The sequence below is a fragment of the Bactrocera latifrons genome, unplaced genomic scaffold (assembly GCF_001853355.1).
Source record: "Bactrocera latifrons isolate USDA-ARS-PBARC rearing strain unplaced genomic scaffold, ASM185335v1 scaffold_364, whole genome shotgun sequence".
Classification (NCBI taxonomy): Eukaryota; Metazoa; Arthropoda; class Insecta; order Diptera; family Tephritidae; genus Bactrocera; species Bactrocera latifrons.
The window spans coordinates 46,965-70,078 of NW_017537006.1; the positions used below are offsets into that span (position 1 = coordinate 46,965).

Sequence of the window (23,114 nt, forward strand, 5' to 3'; positions counted from 1 at the left end):
AACTGGAGAAAGCAGGAGAAGAGACTATGGAATATCTTTTATGTGAATGCAAGACTTTACACAGGAAAATAATCAGACTTCTAGGCGATATCTTGGAAGCTGCACATTCGCAAATTTTTGCATTGATCAGCTTCATCAAGAGCTCGGGATGGTATAAAGAGGGCATAATACCACCACCATATTTCAATTAACTTAATGCACACAGGTGTTAATATTACGAATAAAAGTCGTAAATATCAATTAGATTCGTTTTCAGCGTACTCGCCTGGTCACCCTATTTCTGCAAAGAAAACTTGTTGACGTAATAGTTGCGCTCAATTTCAATGCCACCAAAGGACGCTCAGTATGACAGACCAACCTATATATGTATAAATCAACATTTGAATTTCTACTGACTTCTTGCTTTGAATTTCCTGGTTCCGTTTACGTACGTTTCCAACGGCCCCGCCATATCCCTTCCCAACTTCGGTTGATAGCTGCTGAGGAGCCGAAACGCAACGCACGGGAATATACGCAGTTTTCTCTCACAGCGCGTGTACGAGATAACGTATGTAACTATATTCTCACATGTTCGCAAATATTGCTCATACGCCCGCCTGGCTCGACCGCCAACAGGTGGAATGGTGCGAATGCAGCCGAGGAGATTCTTTTTTTTCTGCTTCTGCCATTCACTGAGCATTAATATTTTATCTGTGTGTCTCTGTACGCTTCCGGTGTTAGCGGCTTAAATACAACAACAACACCAACAGTGAGAGTTAACAGCGACTGTTTAACTGGTTCTTAGTACAAACAAGCTGAGCAACTGAGCGGAGCACGGCGAACACATGGCTTTTCGACTCGCCTTGCATGGCGCGGGGGTTGCTGGGGGGGGTTGTGCGCTGGCGCTTAAGTTCAGTTATGAGCTCGGTCAAGGCCAATCAAGGCCACATAAGTGTTTCAGCACACACACACACACACACACACACATGCATATGTATGTGTGCTCCGTTGTGCACTCGCGGGTGTAAAGGCAGGCTTTTGTTGCAGCCAAAGCGGATAAGTCTTCGCAGACAATGGGCATACACACACCAGCACAAGCACTATTATGTGTGAAAAGCTGTGTTTACATTTAGTACATTCCGATTAGGCAAAGCGCTACGCGCACCCCAGAGACTGCCTTGCGGCAGTTTACTTAAATTCGTTTCATCTTTTGTTGCTGTTATAGCAGCATGATATTCTTGTTTCCTGGAACTTTGGCGTTATTTTATGTAACTTTCTATCGAAGGAATGTCATAAGTGGTTCGATTAACCCATTTGAGCTTTACTTTTGCATTCGGCAAATGAAGATCCTTCGTGTTTTTATACTCATGCAACATGTTGCTACAGAGTATAATGGTTTAGTTTACCCAACGGTTGGACGTATTACCCCAAACTGATAGGGATAGATACAGGGTTATATATATATGTATATATAAATGAACAGAATAATGTGACGAGTTGAAATCCGGGTGACTGTCTGTCTGCCACGCCCACAAAACGCCACTAACCGGAAACTTTTAAATAAAAGATAAGACAAAAAACTCTAATTTGGCACAGGGGATCGCAATAGCAAGGGTAACTTGTGGACAAAAAATTTTTAAAAAGTAGGTTTGGCCCCGCCCTCTAATAAGTTTAATGTCGTCTATATGAAGAATCAATTAATATATCAGAATAAAACATGGCACTAATGATTCCTTTATTGTATTCCACCTTATGACCAAAAATTGCCCAAATTCAACTAAAATTGTTCAAGCTCCTCGGTACCGAGTATGTGGACCCCAGTATATATAGTTGATTTTTAACCGAAAATATCGGTCAATATATGGGATTTACTACTGAATTTCAGGGATAATCCTTTCTTAAGTAAAGTAACTCTGTATATCAAAAAATGTTTGAATCGGCTCAATACTTCCCTGAGTCTCTATATACTTAGTATGAAGATTTTCGAACTTCCGATCCTCTTTATGTCGCATATATCGGCCAATATTTGAGTTATTTCAATGAAAATTACAGAGTATGTTTATATATAACTCTGTTTCTCTCTGTTTGTGCTTAAAATAGATAAATGTGGTCAAAAACTTGCCCTAGCCGCCATATAACTATTACCAGTATTTCCGGCTGAATTTGTACTATTAATACGCGTTCCCTGGTATGAGTTTTAATCATCGATGGCGGTTCTCGGTTGACTTCGTTAAAAATTGGCTGAAATTTATTTTTATTGCATAAAAGCAAGAAGAAAAGCATTTCGCTTCACCACCATATACTGAGAGTAAACACTCCGCAAATAATTCGACGGTGCTCGGGCGATGGCGTGTACATTTCAATAACAATAATGTAGGCAATGAGTTATGTGCTGCCTGTTGCACGATCTGGTTGTATCATATTTCACGCCTTCTCGTTTCGTTTGGTCGCATTGTGAGGGGGAAACAACAACACAATGCGAGAACAGAAGCAACTCGTAATAAGTGTTTTCGAGCGAAAAGACAACAACTGGATGAGTTCGTAAACGATTGAGGAGCGGTAATAATTTCAAATAATTTCTTATTTATCACAGTCCTGGGATATTATTTATATTACTAATACAATTATTTCGTTATTTTTAGTCAGCCCAGAGACTTGTTCATCCTGTTAAATGAACCGCAAGACAACAGGTATTGCACTGTGCTGACAGGAGGACTGACACAGCCAGAGGTGCCGCGAAGCGAGTGAGTCGCTTTTGTTAGAGCAATTGTTATACAATATTAAGGTCAACAATAAGAAGCTCCGAACCTTAGTATTTATAGACCTCCACATATCGATTTTTGAATTTAAATGAATTTGTACACAAACCATGAGTCAATAATTAGTAAGGAGTATTCTCATGATTCAATAGCTCATCCACTCTAGTATATATTAAAAACAGACTTTTGTGACTTCGAAATATGCTCTGACGAAGCTTTCCATTACATCCCACTGGGTATATAATAAGATTAAGGGTTAAGATTCCAAAGTCGCCAAAACAGATTGGCTGCTGTTTTCTAGATCCACTTAATATTCAACAAGCGTAGCCTGGGCAGCACATAATTGACTCATCTGCCTATTTCGGTCAGTTAACCGTGTTGCCTATTTGGGGCAGGTGTTATAGCCAACTTCACAACTGAGCTGCAAATGCGTGTATTTTGGTTAGCAAATTCTTGAAACGCGTGCTTTATGCCTTTTTCAGTTATCTTTGCGCGACGCATTCATTAATATTAATTACAGTTACCTTTTGTCTTGCTATTTATGTAAGCGAGTCCGTCTTCGGAAAAGTCAACGGCTTGCATTGTCCGTACATATCGGTGCGCCGCTTAATTGTTGTTTTCGTTCTCTTGCCTCTCACAGAGAATCACAAGTGCAAGTGGGAGTACGTATAACGGCCCATCCCTTAACGCTAACCCCCGCTGGCGCAGTCAACAGTTGGTCGATAAGCATTTTTTGGCTTGAGCGCAAGCTTGCCAAAGCCAAAGCGTTAACGTCGACCTTGACCACGAATATTGATTTCTTGTTGTCTTGTCTGTTATTTTTGTAGTTGCTGCTGTTGGATATTGTATTATCACTTGCTTTTGCTTGCACCAGTGTTGCACAGACACGCAGCGGGGCAGCCTAAGCGCACTTACTGGCTGGTTGTATGTGTCGGCGCGGCCGCCGCAAAGGTCAGAGTTCGCTGGCTACTGCTCAAAAAATCATGTGGGTGTTGTCTGTGCATCAAGTATTTCCATAAATAACATTGAAAATTCATCAAACTTATTATTTTAGGTGGAGTAAAATATTCATAAATGTTTCGCAGTTTAAGTATATGTCGCGTTTGATTTCGATTGTGATGTCACGTGCCAAGATGGACGCGGAAATATGTAACTTAAGACACTTTGTGTTGGCTAACAACTTAATCCTTGGTTCAGTTACTTAAAGAATTTTGAAACTTACTGCTCCTGGTATTGCCGTGGTTAATCTAATTATCAACACTTATTTACTGTTAGCCGAATTGCGAGCAAATCGCCAGACACCAAATTAGGACGATTCTTTTTGAAATCGCACAACTTAAAGCACCACTGTGCTCACCGTATTTATTACAGTTACGTACAGCGCTATATTGAAAATAGAATTTCACGCTTTTAAATGGGCTTAAAGCCGTTGCGGTCTAAATATCTACATATGCAGATTGCGCATAATGCAAGGTAGCAGTGGCCAGTTAACAGTAAGCGGTGGTGTTGAAAGCTTTTGCTCAACCCTGAAATGCAATAACAGCAGCTTTGGTATGTATACATTTGTTGCAGCTACAATGTTGAGAAGCTTATTGACGTTACTAACCTCAGAGGACACGAATATTGTGCTACTACCGATGCTATGAAAAAGACTTATAACTAACATTTCTCTGGTAGCAGGGCTGGTGTTGGAAAGTGTCTAGAGTTTGAATGCACAACTTAAGTCTCTAAAAATTTGTCAAAGTTGCTAAAGTCGACTTAAGTCACTCCAAGAAACGATACAGTAGGACAAAAAAGCTTGCGGAAATTTGTTTACAGCAGCTGCTTAGGTTGGTACAGCTCAGTAGTGCCTTGTGATTTCTACAATGGATATAAATATCGAACTAAGAATTTGTTTCAAATTTTATATTTCTAACCAAATTTCATCTGCGGAAACATTGCGAATGTTAGAAAAGGCGTATGCCTTTATGCGGTATGCGGTTAAGTTTTATCAAAAACACAAGCCTCCGGGTGGTACAGAGCCTTCAAAGACGGTCGAGAGATCGCTGAAGACGTGCTGTGTTCTTCAACTCATGAAAATATTAAAAAAAAAAATGATGCTGAAGTGTTAGAGTGATGGCAAGAGCGCTCGGCACCTCTCGCAAGTCCTTTCGAATGATTTTGGTGGATATTTTGGGTATGAAGCGTTCTAGCTCGGCTCGTCCCGCTAAAGCTGAGAACATCCATCGAAAATGGCCGGCATTGTGGAAGAACAACCAATGGTTTTTTCACGATGATAATGCACCATCGCATCGAACCGCGATTTTGACCGAACTTAAAGCCAACAAGACAATGTATATCATCGATCAAACCCCGTGTTCACCAGATTTGGGTCCGTGAGATGTTTTCTTGTTCCCCAAACTGACATTGTCGCTCCGTGGACCCGTTTTCAGTCGATCGAAGCGAAAAAAGAGTATTCGCTGAATGAACTGAAGACCATCCTAAAAAGTGCTTATTGAAAGTGTTTCGAGGGCTGGAAAAATAATTCGCATAAGTGTATACCTAGAATTTTCCCTCACTAGAGTAGAGACTAGTTAGTTGGAGTACACACAAATTAATCAAAAAAATAAAATTCTGAAACATTTAAAAAAATTTTAAACCAATTGTCGTACTTTGAATAGATTCTTCTGCGTCACGATTGTGGCTTTCTTGGCTGTGAACAGAAAATTAAATGTATCTCAAAAAATTTAATTTGGCTAATTAGAACACCTAAAGTTTATCATTTCCAAATAGTTTGATAAGTTAATTGTCAACCCGCGGATCTGCAATTCATTGTAATTAATGAAGAGCTTATCACTTCAGCGGCGACACTGTCTATTCTGGTATCAGCTACCATCGATTAAAATATTCCCAAGAATGTTTTACTAATTTAATTGAAAGCGAGAGATAAGTAGTAACTATTTTAGGAGTATTTGTGACAGTTCCTTAAGCACCTGATGGCAACATATTTGTAAAGGCAGAAAGCTATAAAAGTGTGAAATGTGGACAGGTGAGCAGAGGTAGAATGAAAACAATAATCAGAAGCGTACTGGACTAACAACTGCCAGGCGCCGTACTTAGAAGCGTACAAATGTTGCCAATCGAACAGGCAGCTGTCTTTAATCAAAGAAAGCGGCGTAATCTTATATAATTGGATACCGCCTTAATGAGCTACCCACATACTAAATAATGCTGAGTTCAATTGTCTAACTTTGTTGTTGTGTTGTTGCTTTCAGTGTAAATATATTTTGTGAAGCGACAAAAAGCCGGTGGTAGGAAACCAACGAAGTGAGCACGACTTTATATTTGCGCTTTATTGCCGGTGTTCTTAAGGCATTATATATTTAGAGAAAACTAGATGCACTGCACATTAAATATTTACTGTAATGACAAACAAAGTGAGGAATAAAGTTGTAGTCTCTGTTGGTTTATTTGTTTGTTATTGATAATTATTTGTAGGTGTCAACAATATTGAATTTCAAGCGCGACATGTCGTTAAGTGTACGCAGGCCGCTCTCATGAGTAATGTCCATTAATACGACAGTATTCATTGTTTTTGAAGAAAATACCACAGGGCAGAATTTCAGCGACAATTAGACAAATAAAATGTAGTCATAAAGCATTTTATTCTAGGTTACGTAAGGCAGTTGTTGATCTATTTATATTTCCGCTGGCCAAGTAATAATTCATAATTTCGTTGAAACTCTCGTTTTATGCCATTGATCTTTGCGTTTTTGCTCACAGTTATGCAAGACTTTCTTTTCCACAGTCAATGACTTTGGGGGTGTGTTTCGGCAACGGCTTGCTTGTACTCGTACGCGGAGATTGACAAATGCTGCGTGCCTGGTAGGATTTTGCAAATTATTTGTTGGTTCCTACTGGGCTTGCCTAACAATGAGCAGCATGTTCATCTGTTTGATGGCAATAACATAAGCTCATTTCACACTTAATCAATAAAGTTTCGATTGAGTTTGAAAATTCAGTTTATTAATTGCCGCGTGGCCCGGGGCAATGCGTGTGATAAAATTGAAAGCGAAAGTAACAGCGTACGTGATCATGGATACTATTATGGGCTAATTAGCTTTATCTTCGAGAGATTTTTAATGCGAAAGCCCATTTTTGCAATATGAAATATTCAATAAATTTTTATACTCTGAACAGTTTATATTACATTTGCAACAGAGTTTGTACCAACCAGAAGTAAACTCTTAAAGTTCATCTCAATGATCTGCGTGACGAGCTGAATATCCGTATGTTTGTATATGCGCCACGTTGCACACTAGTCCCACGGTTTTTGAAAAATTGTCAATTTTTAATTTTTGGATCATAGGTCCATATGGACAATATTTTGTAGAAAATATATTTTTTTCAAGTGTCATTAATAGAAAAAACCGGAATTAGTGCAGCAGTGGAGCCGTCGGAGTTAGCAGTTAACTCGCGAAGTACGATGTGTGTTCAAAAAATGTCGCGAATTTTATGTTTTTTTTTTAAATTATTTATTTATTCATGAATATCTATTTTATCCCCTTCAAAGTAATCCTCATGAGATATTATACACTTGTGCCAACGGTTTTTCCAATCTTCGAAGCACTTCAAAAAATCATTTGTTTATCTTCTTCAGCTGCTCCTTCGATGCCGTCTTTATCTCATCAAGAGAAGCGTAACGTCGTCCTTTCATGCTCCTCTTCACTTTAGGGAACAAGAAAAAGTCACACGGGGTCAGATCTGGGGAATACGATGGCTGCGGCATCATTAGTGTGTTGTTCTTGGCCAAAAAGTCGCGCACAAGCAACGATGTGTGAGCAGGGGCGTTATCGCGGTGCAAAAGCGAATTTTTGTCACATCTTCTCGGCCTTCTGAGAACATTTTGTACCACCGATAAACGTTGCTTCGGTCCAAGGTAGCTTCTCCATATGCCACAGTCAACATTCGGAATGCATCCGCGCACTTAATTTCGTTTTCACACAAAATTTGATACAGGTTCTTTGATCCATTTTTTGGAATAGGTAAAAATCGAAGACGATCCAAAACACGTGCAAGCAAAGCAGCTGTCAACAATTAAATGAACATTCAAAATGGCCGAGCAGCTCGGCATAAGTGAGAGACGTGAGTGAGTACCAACGTAACGCCACAAAAAATTCGAAATTCGAATATACGCTATCTGCGAAAATTCAAAATTCGCGTTACTTTTTGAACACACTTCGTATATATTTTTTTTTTCAAAATTTTAGTGTGTATAAGAGCTCCTGGTATTCAACTAACCGGATTAATCGAAAAGGGCATTATTCGAATAATAATATTCGGTTTGCAGTATTCAGAGAGTCGTAAGTCATCGACTAATCGATTAACAGCTGATTTTTGACTAACGGGCTACCCGTTCATAGTTGCTATTCGAAAACTAGGCGGTCGACTTCAACAAATGTTACCACTATTCGAATAGAATTCACCTGTTAATATTCAAACGAACGGTTCAAACCGGATCCTCCAATAATCGGTTTTTAGGTTATTTGAATAATTTTAGGATCACTAATGTGTATAAATTATACCTTTAAAATTAAATGAAACTGGATGCAGTTTTTTGTTTTTTTAATTGCTAAAAGTCACCTAAGTGAGCCCTTTTTAAACACGAGCCCAATAATCATTCTAAATAATGTAACTAAAATATTGAATTTTATGAATTTACTGTTATAAATATAAGTTCATGAACTCACCTTCTTTGTATTGAAGCCCAGAAAGGATAACTTTCGCACGTTATCACGTGGTCCGCTCGGTCCGCTGAAACTCATTTCGCCACTGCACAAGCGCGAGCCACTTTTATTGTAGATTATGTAAAACAATAAATAACAACAACAAAAACAACAAACGAAAAGAATCTAACAAAAACTGTTCCTTTTTTAATATTTTCAATTCCTTGTACTTTCTTTTGTTTTAAATATTCAATTTAAGGTACTACGGCAGACTTCCAAAACTCGTCCTTGAACAATCTCGGCATTCGGGCTTTTATTATATTTCCTCAGCTGGTCCAACTGCAACGATAAGAAAAAGATTTATATTAGGAATCGGCCGCTAACGATAAATTGTAAGGTGAACATTGGTGTGGTTGGTTGTTTGAAGAGTTATAAAAATCGAAAGTATCGTAAATCGTTGTAGTCATAAAGGTGCTTGCAAAGGCAATTATATAATTTCGCATGTTCTGTTTTTACACATTCTCGTGCGCTTTCTTTTTAGTGTAATCTACTTAATTATTCAATATAAATACTCAATTGGAGACACTGGAAATTAGTGGGTTGGGAATAGCATCACAATATCGGAAATAAAGAGAATAACTGTGAAGTTTACAGGTTTGCTTTGCGAAAAGCTTCCACGGCTTCATACGTATACAATTATTCAGCACCATTAAGCAATTTTGAAACGACTGCAAAGCCTCATGTGACGCATGACCCGCCTCCGTCACGAATATTTCACATTTTTAGATATAAACAGACAACTCGACTTCTTCTTCTTCATTAAGTGCGTTCATCGGTGCTGATCTAACGCATCTGTACATCGCATCGCTACCAAATCATTCACACACCAATTTATTCTGTCACAACAAGCCAGAGTTGTTAATATAGTATGTGCCAGTGAAGAACTGAACAGCACTTCTTTGTCTATAATTTTACGAGTGTTTTCATTGTATTTTTATGCTTTTATGATTGCCTTAATTAAGCGTCTGATACATTGAGCAAACTTACGATGACATACTATACCACATCTAATGTGAATAGTTTTCAATTTATTGCTTGAATAAATTTCCACTGCGTCTCACATCACAGTTATAAAACGTGATGGCGACCATAAAATTGTTTTTTTGAAGTAGAAGTGATTTTTGATATGCAATAAGAGAACACTATCAATAACCGACCACATTAAAGCCTAATAATAAGTAATTGTTCTCTTCTGTGGGTAAACAAGACAATATCATTAAATTTCTTAAGAAAGAAAGTACATTTTCACCCACAGCTCAAAATTCAAAAAAGGCGCAAGACGTTGAAGGAGATATGAGGAACTAAAAATAACTATAGGAAAGCTCAGCTCATTGCGGTACGAAATAGAGGACTAAGCAATCAGAGGATCAGGATATGCTGGAACCCATCTTTTAACACTACACAGCAAATGGTGTAGTCACTATTTTTTCAGTCGAGAGTTCGGGAAAGAATTCAAAAATATAATTGAAAATATTTCTTCTCAAACGCCTTTGCTTTGATTTAAATTCGCGGCGAATTCGTTGAAATGAGCTGCTCGAATGTTTTTTGTGTCTTTTCTGTCGGTCTATCCTTGTAAACCGTAGTCTCGAGAGATCTGTCAGAGAAAATTAGTTCGTATGCAGTTAGTCCAGTTCCAGTCGATTGCTTCATAAGCTAGGAAAACAGCTTGCGATTTATGCCGTCGAAACTGCTATTCGAATAAAGCTTCCTAGTTCTCATTAGATTATAAATTAATGACTGCATGAAAACTTCCGTCCATGACCACCAATTCAACTAGGCGGTGTTGGCATTTAAAATGCACAAATCTGATAAATAAACAAATACAATTTTGCCCCGATGATAGTTGTACTTACTTTTCTTTCCATGAACCCACAACTAAAACTTATTTTTTGCAAAACTTTATGTGAACAGTTTCATGTGTTCGGTCACTGGAGGCGGTGAACGCTTGGCGCCAACGAATTATTTATCACTGATTATCGATCTTTGCTTTAATAACACTATCATTGGTTGGTGGTTTTGGTTGTTTTTGTGCTGCAAAATATTACAGGACACTGCTTAAATGCACAATAGAAATCGAAACTTTGAACTATGCACTGGACAATCGGCAGCCAACGGTAATCGCCTGTTGAACGCAGGTCACATAAACGCCATGTGTTTACCGATGGTTGTGAGCGCATAAATATATAAAAAATATTTACAAATATAGAAAGAGCACTCGCGCCAGGATGTCGGGAATGCCGAATGTCGCGTGAGGGGTAAATCAAAATACCGCTTATTCAAAATCACGCACTCAACGAATACGAGTATAAAGTACAGACAAGTGGACACCGGTGGGTTGTGGCAGGCAATTATGCACTTCACTAATATATGCACAGAATGTGGAAAAATTCAAAACTCGCGGTATGGCAAACGACACGAAAACACGTCCGTCGGGCAATGCACGACTCAAACAATAGACAACAAGTCGCAGCGAGCCGATCGATCGAACCGCTGTAATAAACGAATGTCTGGGTTGTGAACTTGTTGCGGGTGCTTTCTCGCCTTTTCACTTATTTATGGGCTCGGCTGATGGCTGCGGCAGCGCTGCCGCAACGCAAACGCTGGGAGCAGCGCCGCGAAAAGCGCCTTCTTTTAGGAGTTGGCAGCACAGCGGCACTGGCGCTGACAGTGGCCTTATCTTCACACCTGATGGAAACAAATATTAGATGCGCTCTACCTACGCCACTTTAACCCATCAACGACGAAGTTCGCGTAGTTAGCAACGAATATGTGTGTTTCGAAATTCGCATTTTTGACGACAAGTCCATTAGCGCTTGTCAAAAGCTGCGGGCTTGAAAGAAGTCTTCACGAATAAGTGTCGGTCTTTGAATGTCAAACATTTTGATATATTTATAGGAAAGTAAATATGGCTGTAACAGGCATCGTGTCGTTCAGCTCATTTCGAGTATATTTACAAATGAACTATAAATACCGGAGGCAGCCATAAGTGGTATAAATGATCTTTTCAAAGAAAAAATAGTTTTTACCAACCTTTATCTCTAATTGACAAAAATGCGTTTTTTTCGAATACGTAAACTTAACAACTTGGAGTTTTAGGGTTAATAACATTAACAGACTTCGTAAATATGTATATTATGAAAATGTATTCTTCATTTCTATTCCGATAAGTTACGTGTATTTGTAATAAAGAACTAACCACAATTAAACCCGTGACGGAAAGTTTGAAACGTCAACGACGGCAGCGATCATTCAACGACCTGTTTGCCGATAAGACACACGACATTTGATGGACCGTTCCTACGAACCAATCAGGGAGAGGATCAGAGAGAGGATTCAATGCCCAAAAGCAAAAAGATTTCAGAGGCTAATACCAACTGGGTAGGAACGTAGGCAGATTCCAAAAGTATGACGTAGGCATTTCCTTATCGAATAAGTGATTATTTATAAGCAATTGAAAAAGTCCAAAATGCTTATTATCATACGTCGTGCGAATTCAAGTACAACTTGACATAGAGGGTAGGTGTGTGCGTGTGTCATTATAAGGGCTTACCGTTGCACCAGAAGTTCCGCTAATTATTCAATTTCGCAAACTCTTAACATATGTGATGTCAAATGTTAAGTTCGAAACAATATAAACAGACAGCCATGCAGATAAGCAGGAATGTCTATATTTAATAAGTCTTAAGTAGCCATGTCCAGTTATAATTAATGGGGGTCTTCATTTAGACACACAAGTCGTTTTTAATTAATAAAGTTTAAACATGTTTACTGAGGGAAATTCGTTACCATATTATTTGTTTACCTCTATCTCCCTAATTTCGCAGATATTTGCTGAGGTTTTAACGCAGTGGTAAGTTATGTCATTAAGTCACATGCAGCTCTTTTTGCCTAATTCTTCAACAATTATTTGTACAAAATATTGAGTTTGTTTATTCCTGGTATTAATTTGGCAGCTTCGTAGCGTAGTTGTGTGCGTGTGTATATTGGCTGGCAGTGCATGAAGTCACGCGTGACCACCGAAAGACGTCAGCAGCGGTGTCGCTGTTGCATCGATAATCGCTTAATTAGCGCATAAGACTGAGCATGCCGAAACTTCGCTTGTTTTGCCACCCAAATTGGAACTACATGCCACACATCTGTTCTTACTTACTTAGTTGTAGCGCCATCTTTAATGGCGAAATGTTCCAAGACTGGTATCAAACAGGCAGAAAGACGAGCTCATGTAGGAAATCAGTAAGGAAGGTCTAAGTTCGGACCCGAACATTTTATAAACTTGCTACTTGCAAAGTTAAAAGCCGGCGAAATATCTTAAGTTGGAAATATATATATATATTATTGGAAATATAAAGCGTCCAACTTCATATTTCGAGGAAATCGTGTAAGGTTAACAATCAAAATAAACATGATTATCCTCAATCGATTTTATCTACTTTCGACAATACTATTGACATATCACATACTAATCAAACGCGATTTCATTAAAGTATATACTACTCCCAATCTATATCTAGTATAGTCGGTCGGATGGTCGAAAATTCCGTTATGAGTTATGACTGGACAAAGTTTTTACCAGATTTGATTTTAAACTGAAATAAAACACGCTGGCCAATCTTTGCATTAGGTATTTGGGGACTGGATTCAAGCCAGTTTTGACGTTCAGACATATTAATTATCCGAAAAGGAGTCTATCTTAATTTCAATTATGTACATATCCATTCATTGACCAATTTTTTCGGTAAATAGTCAACTATAGGCACTGGGGCCGTCATACTTGATATTTAGGGACTTGAACAGTTTCGTTGGGATTTTGAAATTTTTTTTTTAGAAAATGGCACACTTCATGCAAAGTTTGACCCCGTTATATTAGTTGGTGCCCTATTTATATACAGGAATGTGAAAAAACTAAACAGATTTTCAAAATATGTTATATGGAAAGTAGGGCACAAAATATCTTAGATCGCGGTGAAGACTTCATTTATTTATCTATACGGGAAGTATACGTTGTTGTAGTGCGATTTCGCTCATTTTTTCACTGAAGTATAACAATATTATAAGATTGTTATGTACCCAATTTAGTTGATATCGATCGAGTAGCTGCCGAGATGTGAATTTGCATCTAACGTGGGTGGTGCCACGCCCATTTTCCAAACTTACCACTAGTCCATATAAAGCTTTCTTTCTATCTAGCTTTCTGAAGCATTCATTTATTAATTTATCGCACCTTTAGTAGTTTTAATAACACCTTCTTATGTGGAGTGGGACGCGCACTACCGTAAGAAAGGTTAAACAATTTGTGCTGTGTAAATTGAGTGATATAGCTTTACGCCCACTTTTCAAAGATTTTTAAAATATTTTCGCTTAATGGGGATTTGCCAATGTGGCAATGGTCCGATTATGCTCATCTTTTTCAGTTCTTTCAGATTTCTTATGATGCCAAGGAACATGTCTACCAAGTTTCATCAAGAAATCTTAATTTTCACTACAGTTACAGCTTGCACGCGCAGACGGACCGGCAGTCACCCGGGTTTCAACTCGTTTCGTCATCCTGCTCACTTACTTGCTCCTATATAACTCTATATCTATCTCGTTTTGTTGATACGTACAACCGTTAAGTGAACAAAACCATTATACTCTTGGCAACATGTTAGAATAGCATAAAAGGAGCAATCTGATTTTCGTAAATTTATACAATTTTATATAACGGGTCAAGATGACTACGAAGCTCTTTTCTGCGGACATATGGAACTTCGAAGAGAGGTGAGAAAATTGGCGAATTTTTGCAGATTTTAAGTTGGAGCCTTCAGTAAAAAGGTAAAGCTGGAGTTAATATTTATATGAATATAATAATATATGTATATCTGTCGTAAACTTTATGGCGCTCTAATTTTTGATTTGGCATTATTTTGATTGCGGATTTAATTTCATATCTCAGCAGACAACAATTAAAGGTGCGAATTATTTTGTTTTTCTAGAAGTGTGTCATAAACGTCAACGCCCACGTAATAAATGGAGATAATTGATAGAATGGCAGAAGATTGCTGTTGACTGTGACCACGTGACCCACGTTTGGCGCATGTAGATAAAACGGGTGATCAAAGTAGATGTACTTATCAATAGCCTTTATTTTACAGATCACGAGAGAGCCGTGTCAAGCTGTCATGTAATTTATGTTCAGTATTGGCGAAGGTTATCGCGCCATGAAACCCAAATATTCGTTCGAATGGTAGTAAACAGTCCCCATGTTTCTATGTTATTTCTTTAAAAAATAGGGAACCTCGAAATGGATCACTCTTTATAAAGAAATATTAAAGGGTGAGTTCGAATACATTTAAGGATGTATTAAAATATTCTTAGGAGATACGATATAGTTTGAACCCTTTGCTATTATAGTTGGAAAATTGTAAAGCTTATCATACCAGCTCGTCGTAGAATACAGGCATAACTACTCGCCAGAGCTAAAAAAAAAAATTAATAATTATTTATACCCAGCTCGCTAAGTCACAAAATTAGTTTAGTTAAAGTTCGGTGTGTGATACTACATTGGCGCCGTGGCTTCAGAAGCAGCAGCATTCGTTTCGATACGAAACGTCTTCAAACGGACCGTTAGATAAAGTTAACCCACACTTTACACACAGAACCAGAAGAACCAGTAATTTCCAAATTGGTAGCTAAGAAGTGTGTCAGTTATTTATAACCGGTTTGAATGCATTATCAGTTCAACTGCAGAAACCACAGAGTCATGCATGATGTTTTTGTTGTGCATGCACTGCGATACTTGGCTGCACTTAATGCGGCCAAACAGCGTGGACAACAGACGGGTAGTCAGTAGGCAGCCAGGTAGAATGTCTTTGTGCGGTGTGTGTGCGGTGTTTTCAAGTTCAATGGCGATGCGTATTGCCATTTTGGAGAACACGTTTAAGTACCGGATATATGTATGTATGTGATCTTGTGATCATATGGCATGTCTGTAAGTTAAGATAATATATTCTGGAGTGTACTCTATTAAATCACATTGATGGGAGCTAAATACGAGCAAAAACCAGTTCTTGCTGAGCCAATTGAATAACTTTAATGGAACAGAGTCTTCTGTAACCAACGCAAAATATTGTTATATACCCCTCTTCGCAGCGCAGCTCATATACATACATATATATATATATATATATATATATATATATATGTGTGTGTATATGTATTTTTTATTATTAAGATGTGTATAAGAGACAGCATATATATATATATATATATATATATACATATATATGTGTGTGTATATAATAAATGCTATTGAAAATAGTCGCGAACAATTCGTTCATCGCTTCTTGTTGGCCAAGTCCGTGTAGAAAATAATAATTATAATTTTCTAAATTTGCATAAACTCTTAAATAATTAGAATATAGCATTTTTATGGGCTTCGCTGCGCAGAATAGTATTTCATGCTTTGTCAGACGCAACTCTTGCATGTGCAGTCGAATAAAATACGAGAAACACAAACCATTCACACACACAGTTTTTTGGCAAGCCAGTGCATGCACTGAAAAATTAATTCCTGCATTTTTGTGTGGAACCCCAGACAGAAAAGCAATTAAATTAACGCAAAACAAAATTTAACTGTCATCATTTCGAATGAATGAGTATTGAACGTTAAGGTGGTCCTCATAAAGAACGGCGTTGAGTTCGGTTCTTCACAGGGGCGACCAGATATGTAAATTTTTTTTAGATCGGTTTCCACTGAGTGCGAAAGAGAAAACAATAGCAACAACAGCAATATTACAGCCCATTTGTTATGTCACGTACATTGCGCAGCAGTCGAACGAAATCGTGTTTCAAGGTTATACAAATAGTTATTACAGTTAAATACTTAGTAGAGTGATTGTTTTTTGGTAAGAAGTGCTTGATTACAAAGTAAATAAGTTAATCTGTAAAATAAATATTGGCATGAACATGAATTAAAAACATGTATCTAAATGTAGCCAGAGCTTCTATATCGCACTTTGCAGAGGAGAAATTCAATGAGCAAATATTGACGGTGGTCTCGTCATGATAAAACCGGCGAACGCTTATCAAATATCCACAAGAACATGTGTCAATAATGCAATGCAATAAAATTATACCAGCCGATAACGGTAATTAATGTCCACAAAATAATGGAGTAGACTTGGAAAAATGTGGAAAGATAAGTAGTTCAGCGTTAAGGAATTGAAATTTTGGTGCAAGCATACAGTTTTTGTGAACCATGTTTAAAGAAAAACAATATTTTTTTCCAAAAAGTTGAAGGCCGCCTATGCTTTGTTTTAAACAAAATGTAATAATAATGTAATAAATAATAATTTGTCGTGTATAAATGTCTGAAGAAACTGTTAATATCTATTTTTTGATAAACACCAAATACTCATCATTCTTTTAATCAACAATTATAAATCAATTACTAGCAAAGTATTTATTGCTTGCGAATGATGAATAGCAATTTGTTATTATTATAATTAATGTATAATTACGTACATACATACATACATACATATTTGGTGTCGAGACACAAACAAGTTAATGAAATTTTAATTTGGCACTAATAGTTAGAAGGCTCTTGCGTAAGATATGAGCTCACTGTATACGCTTAAGGGGCTACATGGGTTTCATTGCATCAAAGAACATATACATATCTTGTCTTATTCTAATTTAGTTCTATAGCATCTCTAAAATATTTTCTTAATTCTTTTGTTGATCCCAGTAATAGTTTTGGAGATATAGTCTTGAAAAGTTGCGCGCTCGAATTCAGCTATATACCATAGTCATCTAAGAGGTTATACATGGGTTTACAGGTTTCAAAAATCAAATTTTTGTATTGTCTTTTCTTATTAAATTATACAACACGTCTAGAATATTTTTCTAAACTAACAATTTGATCCCAGTAATAGTTTTCGAGATACAGTCTTGAGAACTTTTGCTCTCGAGGCTAACTAGGCTAAGTGCGCCGCCTTAAACGCGTTTTTCTTGAAATTGAGTTTTTGCAGTCGGTAACCGGTCGGTTAACCGATCTTCATGAAATTTTATTTGGGAAATTTTCAGTTTTTTCCTTCTTCTTGAAAAAATGCTGTTTCTTACTCGAGGAAACCCTTGTAACCTCAACGAGTCTATTAGAATTTTACACAGATCTTCGAGATATAATTTAAAAAGTCTTGAACGAAGATTTGAATTATTCCTAATTAATAAAACAAACACGTTGAGAAGCTTTTATCAAAATTTGCGTTTTTTTGTAAAAACGTCTGCCAAAAATAAAATTTTCACTTTTCTTGATTTCCCTTCGCCCAATATCTAGTTTAAGATCTTACTTAAGGCGCATATTGGGTATTCGAAAAAGTATTTTCATATTTCTAATCAAAATGGCATGACACAATGTGATTGGTAGCACTGGGGATGTACGACTGTAGTGACATCTATTGACAAAATACGAAAATTCTTTTTCGACTACACAATAATTTTTTTATTTTTACTTTTCATGATCCTATGTAAAGTTCTGCTGACAAAGTGGAAACGCCTCTCTCACGAGGTATTGCCGGAAATGCCGTTTTGATGAACGAGTTTTGAAAATTTCTAAAAAGTCTTTGAAAAATATATTTCTTTGAAATAGTATAAAGTTTAAATCGAACATTTCATGTTTTATATGAAAACAAAAGTTATTGAATATGGGTCGGTTTTTGCTCGACGAAACCCCTGTAATCGCTTAACAATTGAAAACATTAACGAAAACTCTACTTTCCGATCTAAAAACTGATAGAAAAAAACTACTTAATTGCGTAAGATATTACAACGTTGCCTATACTTCCGAATCATAGCAATCTGGCAACCTCGCAAGCAGCATAGCTGGATGCAATCACTCTTGTATACGATACAGACAATTGAAACAATTCTGAAAAATTACATAATTAAATTGTTGACCTAGAAGCAGAATAAGACACTTCTAATTACTCACTTTCAATATCACAAAGGTGTACTGGGCACTCACACAGCCATAAAATACTTTCCAATTTTCATAATCGCGCATTAACACACACACACACATACATACCAAGGTAATTCTGTGAAAATACAAATGTATATGCAAAAATGCGTAAAGACAAACAGCTTCTGCAGTCAATAGATGTAAAAGCGGTTTTTCGTTGAAAAAAAAAAAAACAAGCCAACGCTGATCACATGATAATCGCGCAAATGAAATGCCACATTCGTCTGTTCCGTTTTGTAACAACCGTTAAAAGTCATTAAATGCCGTCACTGGTTCTCCTTTTCTCAAAAACCACTTTGCTAAACAAGTGGACTTTCGCGCCTACATACTAATGTTTTGATCTGATTTTAATATGGTGCGCACACACACACACATACGTCCGTAGCAGGCACTTCCGCCGCACGTGATGCGATCACCTCGTGCGCTCATTTGGCGACTGGGAGCGCTTTGTTTGATTTTACGCAATCCAGTTATGTCACCTCTTGACAGCCACATTCATAAATCCACATTCATCGATACACTTGTATATGTACATATATGAAGATATTTAGTTGTCCACGTGATTTGAGCGAACCGAATTTGGCATATGGCTGAAGAATCACAAAATCTTTTGAGAATTATGCAAATTCTTTAGAGTAGACCTGTCGCTTAATTAGTATAAATACGATTATGTAACACTATGTGATACTCTGGGGTTTATGCCAATATATGTTATTCCAGTTGTAATTTGTACAGGGTGATCGAAGTAGAGGTACTTTTTTCAATGGCCTTTTGTTTTTTTTTTGACAGTTAACGCGTGAGTCTTGTCAAGCTGTCATGCTATCTTTGTTCAGTACTGTGGGGCATTTCATCATGGAAGGAATTACGCCTGAACAACGTTTACAACTTGAATACGAAAATTCACGTTCTGTAAAGAACATGTTTCGCGCGATTTAAATCTCAGGTTACGTCAACTGACGTCACTCTGATTCTTGCTACAGTACAGACCAGAGAGGTTTAATTTATAACTGGTGCAGTCGTAACAAAGACCCAAAACAACTATATAAGCAGTGGTAGCAGCAACACTAAGAAATAAACAACAACTGTATAAGCAGCAGTAGCAGCAACACTAAGCAAAAAAAGGAAAGAACAACTGTACAAACAGCAGAAACAGGCAGCTATAGCATCAGGTACTGTTCACTTATGTTGACTTTTTTGACAACGTAATATTTTAACATATCGGTTAAATCCCCATTTGGAGTGTTTATTAACTTAAAACGTTTACATAAAAGAAACTTAGTTTAATTCAATTTATTTTGTTCAAACATTTATATGAAAAACGCATTTAAATTTAATTGAAGTCTCTGCAACTCTAATCTACTGTTCGTATATTGTTCGAGTATTGTTCGAATTAGATAAATATGTGTGTATGTAATTTGTGTGCGAAAATGCAAATTATCACAAGTGAAATTAAATAAAAGTGCACAAGTGATTTGTGTTTACGAAAAACATGAGGAAATAGTGCTGAAACGTGGTGTTGTGGCAAATATTTAATGAAACAAGACTTAAAAAAGATAACATATGATATAATATTTATTGGAAAAAAAACAAGTGGGAAATATGTACCCAAGGAGGAAATTTATATTTTAAATAATGATTACAAGAAAAACTATTTGTACTTAATGATTAAAATTCAGTATTGTAACTGTCTCTTATACACATCTAGATGTGTATAAGAGACAGAAATATTACAATGGAAACATAAAATAAAAAGATAAAAAAATGATGGCTCAAAATCAAACGTTAAACGTTGAACGTTGTTTATCAGCAATAACATAATTGCTTCAACAAAATGCTGCACAGCAGGAAACTAGTATCCGTATTAGGTAAAAAATAGAAAAAGGTCTAAAATACTTATAGCCATTTGAGGCAATTGATAGGGTAATAGCTGATTATGTAGGACAACAAGAGGTAACATTCAGAGTAGTTTATGATTTAAAAATTTTAGAATCTGCAAGAAATTTCTTAACATTGAATCCTCCCGAAAATTGGGACACATGCAAAATATGATTAAAACATTTTATTCCAACAAAGCACCAGATGACATTGACCAATGACATCGCTAACCTTAGGGTGGGTAAAGCAACTTGCAGCAGGGACTTTCTCCTATATCGATCTACAACTTCATAGGGCTAGACGATGCAAATTTAAATCCTATATTTTTAGCAAGAAACAGAAATTCAAACCAATTTGCTCAATGGCAAGAAATTTCAATAGTAACCAAAATCAAAATAATCAAAGAATAAACAACTTTAGGAGACAAAATATTGGCGATCAAAACGATGATCGTTATTATGCACAAAATAATACGGGACGCTACTCCCAAAGAAATACGAACTTTTCAGGGCAAAATAATTATCACCAAAATAATCGGCAGAGACAAAATAATTATCGGACAGAAAATTCAGGCCAGCATACAAATCAATATTGTAATAATAATATTAACAATAATAATAACGGCTATGGTAAATCAGCAAGATAAAATATATAGAACGGCACTCGGCAAACAAGACGTTCAAATGGCTCAATACCAGTGGATGTTGATGCTGTGAGCAGGACAGAGGAAACGAATAACAACGAGGAATTTTTTACCTATTTGCCTAGGAAAATCAAAATAAAATATTAATTGCACTTACTTTGTTTAAGGATAAAATATACTATCCAAAATTAAGGCAACATGTACAGCTAATTATAGGTAATTGCGAAAAATGCAAGCAAATTAAATATAACAGGAAACCGATAAAGCCGAAGTTCAAACTAACAGAGACACCTTCAGATAAAAATTAAACAATACATGTGGACATTTTTCATTTTAAAAAAGCAGTCATTTGTCACAGTAATTGATAAACTAACTAAATTTGCAGCAGCATACAATATAACTAACAGAAATTGGAGAGCAAAGAAGGCCAGCATAATTGAACATTTCACGAAATTTGGAAAACCAAAGAAGATCATCATGGACAACGAATTCAGGGCCGAACTGCTGATTCAGTTCTTAAATATAGAAGGAGTCGAAGAACACTCTACAAAACCAAACTCCCATACCGGTAATGCAGACATTGAGAGGCTGCACTCAACCCTGTTAGTTAGAAAAACTAACAGGAATTGATGATCCAAGCCTATCAACAGAAATGAGAATACAGATCGTTGTAGGTATTTATAATGATCGCTATCACTCAACCATAAAATGTACCGCCAATAATGCAAGAAATAGTATTGATCAAACCATTTAAAAAAACGCAATAGACCAGAAGAAACAACTCATAATACACAAGAGAAATAGGTGCAGAGAGGACTACGAAGAATCGAGAACAACGAGGGCCGATAAAAATTATAAAAGAGTAAGACACAAGGATGAACCTCATTTCCAAGAATAAAAAGGCCACTTAAATTAGTTAGAATAGATATGGAAAATAAAGATGATAGGTGAAGCAGAATAGTAAATAATGGTGATGTTAACTAAAGTGGAAAGAGATAGCTTTGACATAGATTTTTATAAGCTGAAACTAGTAGGAGTTGTAGCTTTCAACAATGAAGCACTTGTGTTCGCTATTCAAATACCAAAATGTTTTCTTGTAATGCCTCTACCAAACAAACGAAATTTGCAAATAGCGAGAGAATGAAAAAATTGTAATAATAAATAAAAAACATTATAAATATAAATATAATTCGTTATTAAAAAAATTAAATTAAATTAAGTACTAATTGTATTTTTTAACGCTTGTGAATTTAAATATAACAATACTACAATAATACAAGAAATTAGTGATGATACTTTAATCATCCAGAATGCAAATAATTTGAGACTTATACAAAATTGTGATGACACAAATTTTATACTACAAAATAATTATAAAATAAATGTTGCGAAAGTGAAATTAAAATTAAAGAAGAAAAATTTAGTAACAACAAAACTAAATTTATTGATAAACTGATACATCCTGTTAAAATGTTAAACCAAACCTATGAGTCAAAAATAAACTTTGACGATATTCTACTAAATCATTTTAAGAATATTAAAGAAATGGAAGAGCTGAGGTATCACAAAAGTATATATTATGGCATGAGTGCCTCATTAATTATAATAATACTAATAAGTATAATTATTGTTATTAATTACTTATGTAAACAAAAAAATTAAAAAATAGGTCTGAAAATTATAAATAAAAGAAGACAAGAGACTTTTCAGATTGGCTTTGGGGGAGTTACATCTCAAGTTACGTCAACTGACGACATGCAGTCGTGCACCACATCGCATGATCAGCCAGTACGTGACCAAAACAGCAGACTCGGCATAATTTGAGTCTGTTGGATTGTGCGGTACACCCACACATTGGGGCAGACTCGAGTTGCTGATCTGATGGCAGAGTCAGTCTGATTCTTACTACAGTACAGACCAGAGAGGTTTAACTTGTAGATATAGACCCAGAGTTCTTTATTGGATTATATTCGGCCGAATAGACCACGTCTAGCACGCAGTGAAAAAAATATAGCAGCCGTAGGTGAGGAAGACTGTGGAAAGTCCAATTCGGACTGACATATGGAACGACTTGATGCATTTTACCCGAAGAA

General features: G+C 36.5%; 1 protein-coding gene across 7 annotated transcripts in view; it reads right to left on the minus strand.

Moving 5' to 3' along the window:
- LOC108971900 (band 3 anion transport protein) overlaps positions 1 to 23,114 on the minus strand; it is a 48,258-nt gene that overhangs the window by 17,298 nt on the left and 7,846 nt on the right. For 4 of the 7 annotated variants that reach the window (XM_018938245.1, XM_018938251.1, XM_018938246.1 and 1 more), the window contains exons 1-2: positions 10,357 to 11,009; positions 8,468 to 8,782 (exon numbers count right to left, since the gene is read on the minus strand). In XM_018938245.1, the coding sequence (XP_018793790.1) occupies positions 8,468 to 8,542 (75 nt within the window). In that variant the 5' untranslated portion in view covers positions 8,543 to 8,782; positions 10,357 to 11,009. Of the gene's footprint in view, positions 1 to 3,960; positions 4,121 to 8,467; positions 8,783 to 10,356; positions 11,010 to 23,114 lie in introns of those variants that run through there. The other 3 variants (XM_018938243.1, XM_018938244.1, XM_018938248.1) reach the window with 3 other exon arrangements.